We start from the raw sequence: 9,960 nt of genomic DNA on the forward strand, positions 1-9,960 counted from the left end.
CTTCTCCTTCTTTTGGTTATTTTGTTCTATCTAACTTTAATTCTGTGATTGCATAATTATCACTTTAAGTTCAGCCTTCTCATAATAACAAGCTACTACTCAAAAATACTTATTCTTCAAATAAGCAAGTTTTTTTTCTTCAAAAAGGAGTTTTAATTTTCTAAAAATTTGGCCTAGCAGATTATAATATATAAACTGAAAAAAATTGATTGCCTATCAATTTTATTTCCCTTTTTATAAAAAAAATAAAAAATCAAGGAAAGACAAGCTTATAATTATAAAGTCTCTCTTTAGTCTTTACTATTTTCTCATCTGTGGGGGCAAGTGCACCACACTAGTTTTTGGGACCTTTATTAAGACATAACCAGAATTTGAATTTTTTTTGCAAGTTTAGCTACTTTAAAATCAACTCGCGAAAAAGTTCACCATATCGGTATGAAGGACATGACAAAGACTAACTTCGCTTGTGTATCTTGATTGCAGTCTTTCCAACATTTTATAAAGCATCTAGGAATTATGAAAAAGGAATAACTCATGTACATTCATAATAAAATTGAAAACATAAACAATTAATTTCTGATACTAGCTTATAGGTATCAAGAATTAATCAAAAAGGTTGTTTTGCAGAAACTCATTGGTCATATCTTCTTGTAACGAGTCTCTATATGGACAATGTGATGGAATCTTTTGATCCAATATTTGAAGGACTTGTTGAAATCCATAATCATTCCCAAAATTGAACAAGACACGTTCATCATCATCGGCGCTACTAAATTCAGTAGCTGTAGATTCTGTAGTATTTGTGATCACGTTATTCTTCAGCTGCAGATTCAACTTTGGGAATTCAAGCGGAGGATCATTCTTGAATGGAGGACGAGGTTTCCTTAAGAATAGCACAGCTCTCGTCCTTCTATGTCTAACAACTTCTAAAGTTGAAGTTTGAGCTCCAACTTCAGACATTGGTTCAAAATAATTGTTGTAATTACTACTTTAATTTATTCTATAAGGAAAACTTGCTCGTAAAACACATCTACTGAGACACAAGCAATATTATTACCCTCAGCCTAAACAGTAGGAATAAAAAAAATTAAGAATCACAAATCAGAAATAATAAATTAAACGAATTAAGGATTGATGAAATACAATTGATTTCACATACCCGACCATGGATGAACTCTTAGGAATTAAGTAAAATTAGGAGGAGAAGAAGAGGATGAACTTTTTTGTCTTCAGTTTGCCAGCACTAGATGTAAGTTAAATTATTTGAAAAAAAATGAATATAACTTACATATATAGTAGGGTGAAAGCTAGTGCAATTTATGATTTTTTTTGTTTAATTCTCGGTGGAATAAGCCACACTATTTTACCCGAGATATATATGTTTAGAGAACAAAAATTTGCCTAATTTAGACCTTGTAGATTTATTAGAGTTCTATTTGATATGGGAAAGGTATTAGATGATTACCATAAATTTAAAAAATCGAATCCTTTTATAATACTTATTGTTACCATTATATACAATTAAGACCATTTATGTTTTATATATGTTTTCCTAACATGAGAAATACTCCATATTTTATGCTAATAATACAAATCAAGCTAATAAACCTACCTCTTTTCCGAAACAAAATAAAAATTATTGAAGGAGAAGAGCATTCCGAGTAAAAGAGGAAAAAGGATTTCATTTATTTGACTTTTTAATTGAGAATCCTATTTTGTAACTGCAATGACTTGTACAAATTGCCAAAAAATAAGGAGAGAAAAAACTTACTAAAGAAAGAATTGACAAGTCGTAGAAAAAAGAAAGAAAAAGCATTGAAAGTATTCTTTAGGGCGGTTACGTCCCCTATCCCCCTCCCCACCCCCAACCAAAATATTATATAAACTCACATATAGTTTTAGGGTTTCCATACTTCACGGTTGCGCTACTATATTAGGGTTCCATCCTCAAGGAACCCCATATTTCTTTTTCTTCTACAAAAGTTTCTTTAGGATTTTTCTCTCAGAGTTTTAGCAATGGCCGTGAAACAAACAAAGACGCAGAAGAAAGTTGCTTACGACCAAAAACTGTGCAAATATCTTGATTTGTACAACCAGATTTTGATCGTTAACGCTGATAATGTTGGGTCGACACAGTTGCAGAATATTCGTAAAGGTTTACGAGGAGAATCTGTTGTTCTTATGGGGAAAAATACTATGATGAAAAGATCTGTAAGGATTCATGCAGAAAAAACTGGCAATGAGGGTTTTCTTAATCTCATCCCTCTCCTTGTTGTAAGTGCCTGGAAACTTGCACTAAAGTTCATGATTTGTTTCTTGAGTTCTCTTTAACACAGAGTCTAAGGCGCATTCGAGATTTAAATTTAATATTTTAACTTTAAGACTTTTAGTATTGAACTTATTGTTGTGATAAAATTTTGGGGTTCAGATCTAATATTTATTAGTAAGATTTTAATAGTACTAATTATAGAAGAAGATGACATGTTCTAAATCTGAGAAACAAATTCGGTTTTATGCTCTCTATTATTTCCAGTATCAACTTTTGGTTCTGATCCATTGAATTTCTTGATTTATAGTTAAGGTATTAACTTTTTGTTGTTTGTCGGATATTAGGGCAACGTTGGTTTGATCTTTACAAAGGGTGATCTGAAGGAAATAAAGGAAGAAGTCGCAAAGTGCAAGGTATTACATTCTTCTATATTTGATGGTTTTCTCCTAACTATGTATGTATTTTTATGGTTCCTACATATTTAGACTTGATTTCATATGTGATATCAGATATCATTGCGGTAGGTTACATTATTTATCCCATCAATCCCTCATGTTTTTCTTATGGTTCCTACTTATTATTATGCTAAACATCATAATAAGTAGCTTTTCAATTTCATGATGTCTAGATTTGATTATACGTTGATGTTTTGTATTTCATAAAATTCTACCTTGATCCATCTTTTTGTTTATACCGTAGAAAGTATGAGTATAAATCTAAAATTTTGCAATTTCAACCCATTAAATTTAAATTGCATAGTACGCATTTATTCTATGGTCCTTTTATTAATTGTTGTCATTACAAACAGGTTGGAGCTCCAGCACGTGTTGGCTTAGTTGCTCCAGTTGATGTCATTGTCCCGACTGGCAATACTGGACTTGATCCTTCTCAAACTTCCTTCTTCCAGGTAGTTTTTTATCTCATACGCTCTCATTATGTAATTTTAGTTAGGTATTATTTGAAAATTACTTGATGAAAACGAATTAATAACCGTCCTTGTATATATACGTGCAAGTTGTAGTTAGAAGTTCATTTTTTCTTCAAAATACACAGCTTTAGGAGCATCCGACATAGATCCGAAACTATTTTCGGAGAGTTCGAGCAATATAGCTTATAGTCAACTATTAAATAGTACTCCTTTTGTTCCATTTTACATGAAACTATTCCCTTTTAAGCCTCTTTCATAAAGAAGACACATCATTTATATATTTGAAAACAATTTAACTTTATGTTTTCTATTTACCCTTTGTGAAACATTTTAAAGCCACACAATATCGTAGCATATTTACAAGCAAAGCACAAGATTCAAAAGTCGTCGATATTCAACCAAGATATTAATTAGTTGCACCTCCATTAACAATAGATTCAAGAGTAACATTAGATATATAAAATTCTTATAGAGCAATTTTTTAAGAATAAAATGTCAATAATTTGTACAATTTTTGTTACTGTATAGGTTCTAAACATTCCCACCAAGATCAACAAGGGAACAGTTGAAATTATGACACCAGTGGAGCTAATCAAGAAAGGTGACAAAGTTGGATCATCAGAAGCAGCTTTACTAGCTAAGCTTGGAATAAGGCCATTCTCTTATGGTCTTGTTATGGTTTCTGTCTATGACAATGGATCAGTGTTTAGCCCAGAAGTTCTTGAATTGACTGAAGATGATCTTATGGAGAAGTTTGCTACTGGAGTTTCAATGGTTACTACTTTGTCTTTGGCTGTTTCTTACCCTACACTTGCAGCTGCTCCTTACATGTTTGTCAAAGGTTACGAGAATGTTTTGGCTGTTGCTGTTGAAACTGACTATTCTTATCCACAAGCTGATCAAGTGAAAGAGTATCTCAAGGTAATTACTTAACTCCTTTTTATATAAACTCAAGTTATACAGTGACAGCCCAAAATTTGAAGTTTATGGAATTAAATATTTATACATATTTAATAAATTTACTAGTATAAATACAATATTTAAGCAAAAGTGTTTCAGTTTATCTATAGACCAGCTAGCTCCACTTTTGTGTGTAAATAAATTTTAACATATGATATCATGCTAATTAGTTATGATTTTCATTAAGCTTACTAATTAATTTACTTGTAGTTACCTTATAACTGACCTTATTCTATTTTTCACATAAATACTTTTTATATTGGTGTACTCTCGTTAAAAAAACATCTGGTAGTATATTTCTTGTAGTATAAAGTCTTGAAATGGAAACATGTATTTGTGTTTTTATAGAGATTAAAACATAGTATATGATTTTGGCACGAATATTTTAAACTTGTTTAGTACCCCTTGTATATATCTTGTTCATGTTCTCTATTTTTGTAGCCAAAGGCTGAGTTTATACTACATATAACTTACTACGAATTATTATATTATATTTATTCTCGAAATCTTGTTTTTAGTGTGTGTATATATACATGTCCTTTGGAAGTTTTCTAACAAATCAGAGTGAAGGTAGTAACATATTTCTTGTAGTACAAAACTTTGACAATTTTAATGTATAATAATGTTGCAGTGTGGTCTATCTTTTTGGACCCTTTTTGATTTTGTCTTTCTAAAGAGGCTGATCTTAAATGGCAAATCCTATCGTATATTGATGTGACTATGATACAATATTTTATGTTATTTAATATCCACTAAGTCATTTTTTCTTCCAGTTGTTGCTATTTGTTCTATAAATACTAAAGCTCTTTTTAACTATTGCAGGATCCTAGTAAGTTTACAGTTGCAATTGCAGCAGCTGCTGAATCTGCTGCTTCTCAAGGTGATGGTCCTGTTGTTGAGACTAAACAGGATAAGAAGGAAGATGAAGCTGAAGAATCTGAGGATGATGCTATTTTCGGTCTTTTCGACGAGTAGATTATCAATTTCTTATAAGTTTTTATTACCAAAAAACTTAGTCCTACGTATTTAAGATATTTTTTTGTTACTTGTTTTAATGACAATGCTGTTAAAGTTTACATTTCTCCTGCGGTACTTTTATGATTTTCATATCAGTTCAATTTCAAGCCGATTGATAATTATCTCTTTTTTCATGTGTTAGCCAGCATCTGCAGACTGCAGCAAAAGAATTTAGTGACACTCAATGTTTATATCAAACTAATAAACATAAGATATTTTCGTACATATACTTAATGTAGATCTTTATGTTAATATGTTACTTAGTCCTTGGTTCGGTATAAATACTCTCATCTTTTTCGTTTGTGTAGCAAAGTTTGAGTGGGTATGAAGTTTAAGAAAGAAACGAAACTTTTGAAAGTTGTGATTTTATACATATCAAAATATTTGGATGTAAAGACTTTTGAAACTTGTGTTTTTAAATATTCCATCCATAACATTTGTGTGGGAAATGATGAAAAGTGTAAATTCAATTGTTTTCAAATTTGGAAAGGTATCATTCTTCTTAGAATGACTTAAAAAGGAAACACTGTCACGTAAAATAAAACCGAGGGAGTACCAAGTATAGGTAATTTGTTGCATCAGGATATAACAGTAGGTCGCTAGTTTATTCAGTGACCTACTTTTATTTTATTTAATGTCAAGTTTTAAATACGCTCTTTCTAAATATTGAGATAACTAAGCATCTCGAGCTTAGTAAGATAACACTCTTCTCCGTCGTTAAAAATATCACCAAGTACTTTGATCTAAAATAAGGGGTCGTTTGGTTGGAATATGATTTATACCAGTATAACTTATGACCGTATAAATTATATTGGGATAAGTTATGCTGAGATTAGTTATGCTGGGATTATTGTTTATTCATTGTTTGATATATTGTATTAAGAATGACAATTGCATAATTTCTAAGAAGGTATAAGTTATACCGGTGCTAATTACCCCACCTTCTATAAGGTACTCCCTCTGTTCCAGTTTATGTGAACTTATTTCCTTCTTGGTCCGTTCCAAAAAGAATGACCCCTTTCTAAATTTGGTAACAATTTAACTTAAACTTACAATTCTACCCTTAATGAGAAGCTTTTATAAGCACACAAATACTCTGGGCCCCTTTTTGACTTGTTTAGGACCACAAATTCCAAAAATCTTTATTTTTTCTTAAACTCTGTGCCCAGTCAAACATGTTCATATAAATTGAAACGGAGGGAGTATAAGTTATCCCAGTGTCAAAATTAACACCGGATAACTTGTAACTTATCTCACCCTTATACATTCTTATACCTCATACCAAAGGACCCTTAATTGAATCGATAGTACCTCATCGAATGACAGAAACAAGATAATTCAGTGCCACTATTGAGTTTTAGACCCTAGTAACAGACGTTTTGGAAGAAAAAAAAAGCCTTATGTGAGAATTTTGAAGTTCGCTCGACATGATTTTTCTCGATCGCCAGAACTTAAAGCGCGATGAACAGAATTTTAAAGTTTGCATCAGTTATGGTGATGGTAAAGATTTTGTCATAAATCTTGATGGATCACCGGAACTTTTAAATATCATGGGTAAAAATTCTGGTGATCGTCACAATTCTTTTTTTAGTGAAATAAAATTTTTATTGATCCCCACCAAACAAAGTTACTTACAAGTGATATTTCCAATCCATAATCTATAAGCTATCCTATCTAGCTCAATATCAAAACTATATCGTTATTCTCTTCTCCTTGAGCATCCCTACTAGGTAGGTATGCTTAGTTAGAAGCTAGTCCTACAGTATTACATAGTTATTGCTATTTCTCTATTTGTACAATTGATTGATCCACTCTATTTCTTTCCTATTCTTTCTGTTGGCTTTTATGAGTTGTAGTCTATATTTGCCATCCTCATTTATGCTTTTCCACATCTTTGTTGGCAATGGTACTTTCTGATTCCATAATGCTTCATTCCTTGCTCGCCATATCCCATACATTACTGTTGTGATGATCGTCACAATTTCTGGTGCTTCAAAATTCTGGTGCTAAAAATTTGGATGACCGTTAGAAGTTTTAGCACTTCAAAATTCCGACGAGAGTGTTTTAAATTTCTATCACAGAGCTTATTTTCCAAATTCTTCTTTTATGGTGTCCAAATATAAACAGTTATTTAAAAAAGGTCCATCCATTGCATTATAATTCTCAATTATGTAAACGAAAAAATTTGTTTGAGGACATGTTCCTTTATCTTTATGGGCAAAAGGATCCAGAACCTAAATATCGTGTTTTTGGACTCAAAATACGTAAATAGGTGAAAAATAACCCTTAGTGACCAAAATATTTAAATCGCAGTTTTGAACCACGTATTACATTAACGTCCGTTTGGGACGTTAAGGTAAAACGAGGTTCATTAATGCCTTTTATATAAAATGCTTTTTGTAAACGCATTTTAACTGGAAGCTGAATGAACGTTTACTTAAAACGCGGTTCAAAAGGACGTTAACATAAAACGCCTTAATGAACCGCGCTTTACCTCTTCAAATATTGTCTGTAACGACCCGACTGGTTGTTTTGCTTTTTAGAACCCCGCCCCCTAAATAAAACTTCCCGCGCTTGCTTTAACTAATTTACGACCTGCAGGGATAGTTGGTTCGGGATTTGGAAGAGTTTGGTTTGAAATAGGATCACTTGATTCCCTAAGATTTTCTTAAAAGGCTAAGTTTGACTTTGGTCAATATCTTTAGCAAATGGATCCATACATGTGTTTTGATAGCCCCGGAGGGTCCGTAGGAAAATATGGGACCAAGTCGTATGCCCAAAATCGAATTTCGAGGTCTCTTGCCCGAGTAATGAATTTTTATTAGAAATTCTAAAATTGAAATTCTAAGGATTTAAAGAAACTAAATAATGATTGATCACATTGGTATCGGGCTCGTATGTTGGTTCCGGAGCCTAGTACAGGTCCAATATAACATTTAAGACTTGCCCGCAAAATTTAGTGTCAATCCGAGTAGTATAGTATGTTTCGACGCGTTAGGAGTGAATTGAAGAACTTGAAGTTCATAAGTTTGATTCAATTGGTTTTAGGGGGTGATTCTTAGATTTAGCGTTGTTTCGGGCATTCTGAAGGTTCGAATGAGTCTGTTTCATGATTTCAAACTTGTCGGTATATTCGGGCGGGGCCTGGGAGCCCCGAGCGTCAATCAGACAAGGCTCGAGTGAAGTTGGAAAATTTGAGAAGAGCTGAAGCTTCAGGTTGCTGTCATAACCGCACCTACGGTTGGTCAGCCACAGGTGCGGGACCACAGAAGCAGTCGTTTTCTCGCGGATGCGGCCAAGGCAGGCCAAGCCAAAGCTGCAGAAGCGGTCCCAGCTCGCTTGGCCAATTCCGCAGATGCGGCTTTCCTCGCAGATGCGATCCCCTGATCGCAGATGCGGAAATCACTGAAGTAGTGAGATTCATTTAATACGGGCTCTAAGCCATTTTGGCTATTTTTCACTCACCCATTGGGCGATTTTGGAGCTCTTGAGAGAGGACTTTCACCTAGCATCTTGAGGTAAGTTTATCCTACATATTTCTAGTTTAATACTTGAGTCTTGGGTAGATTAACACACAAAGATTAAGGAAAAAATCATGGGGTTAGAGCAAAACCTAGGGTTTTGGTAAAAGTTGGATTTAACCACGAAATTTGTTATGAAATGAAGTAGAAATCATATATTATTGATCCTTAGGTTATAAAGAACAACTTTTTTCGAAAAATTTCGGAATCCGGCACGTGGGCCTGTGGTCGGATTTTAGGATACTTGTGTTTAAGGTTGGGAAATTACTTTCGTAATTAAAATGCCAACTTTTAAGCTTGTATTGACTAGTTCCTACCTCGTTTAATTAGTTTTGGATAGTTCAACTTCAAATTGAGGGTTTTGAGCACGTTCTTGGTATTGAAAGTACACTTTGGAGTGAGGTGAGTCTCCTATATAACCTTGTAAGAGGGAACTGTCCCCATAGGTGATATAATTAAATAATTTGCCATTACATGCGGGCGCTACTTACGCACTAGGTGATGAGAGTCCGTGCGTAGCTACTATTATGCTAAGTTCGGGTAGTCTAGGACCCAAAAACATGTTGTATGTGATATTTTTGTAACTTTATGTTTAATTTGGATTATTTAAAACATGTTGATTATGGTAAATGAGACTATTAAGAAGAACATTATCTTTCTTTGCCTTTTAAAGAGAAGTTGATATTTTTGTGAGTAATTGCTCCCCAGATATATATTCTTGTCTGCTTGTTGTTGTGTTTAATTACATTTGACCGCGTCGCATGTCTGATTCAAGAGCGGGGTAATAGATGCATCTATGGTTCGCACCGTTCGACCCTCGGCAGTGCACAATTTACTTTTATGTTGGATCGGGTCATACGACCTCGGCATTACTTGCACATGCTTTTACTCAGTATTTTTTTGTGATTGAGCCTTTTTATATGCCCTGAAATGTAAGTGGCCAAATGTGATATTACCTAGGAAAGGACATGTTATTTCTTGCTATAAACTGTTAATTATTTGTACTATCTATGCTTAGTATAATTCATTTCTCATATTATTTGACCCTAGTAAGTGTCAAGTCGACCCCTCGTCTCTACTTCTTCGAGATTGGGTTCATACTTATTGGGTACATATTGTTTATGTACTCATACTACACTTCTGCACTTAATTGTACAGGATCTGAGACAGGTACATCTGGTTACCAGTCTGGTGCGCATTCTTGATCAGTGTCCGAGACTTCCACGGTGAGCTGCTCCCTTCCTATGCCGTTCAGTAGCATGATA

The 9,960-nt window shown here is 33.6% G+C and overlaps 1 protein-coding gene across 1 annotated transcript; it reads left to right on the top strand.

Annotated features, from left to right (window-relative positions):
- Window positions 1-1,898: 1,898 nt before the first annotated feature.
- LOC107813610 (large ribosomal subunit protein uL10z-like) lies at window positions 1,899-5,247 on the top strand. The gene is made up of 5 exons (XM_016638896.2): window positions 1,899-2,274; window positions 2,614-2,682; window positions 3,078-3,176; window positions 3,726-4,118; window positions 4,980-5,247. The coding sequence occupies exons 1-5, from the start codon at window positions 2,017-2,019 to the stop codon at window positions 5,130-5,132; spliced, it is 972 nt and encodes a 323-aa protein (XP_016494382.1). The 5' UTR covers window positions 1,899-2,016; the 3' UTR covers window positions 5,133-5,247.
- The last annotated feature ends 4,713 nt before the right edge of the window (window positions 5,248-9,960 follow it).

This window comes from Nicotiana tabacum, chromosome 7 (assembly GCF_000715075.1).
Source record: "Nicotiana tabacum cultivar K326 chromosome 7, ASM71507v2, whole genome shotgun sequence".
NCBI classification, from domain to species: domain Eukaryota; kingdom Viridiplantae; phylum Streptophyta; class Magnoliopsida; order Solanales; family Solanaceae; genus Nicotiana; species Nicotiana tabacum.

Bases quoted from the DNA above. Each gene is read 5' to 3' on its own strand.
- LOC107813610 (XM_016638896.2), top strand. From the start codon at position 2,017: ATGGCCGTGAAACAAACAAAGACGCAGAAGAAAGTTGCTTACGACCAA. The intron at 2,275-2,613 runs GTAAGTGCCTGG...GTCGGATATTAG, and splicing joins ATCTCATCCCTCTCCTTGTT to GGCAACGTTGGTTTGATCTT. The intron at 4,119-4,979 runs GTAATTACTTAA...TAACTATTGCAG, and splicing joins AAGTGAAAGAGTATCTCAAG to GATCCTAGTAAGTTTACAGT.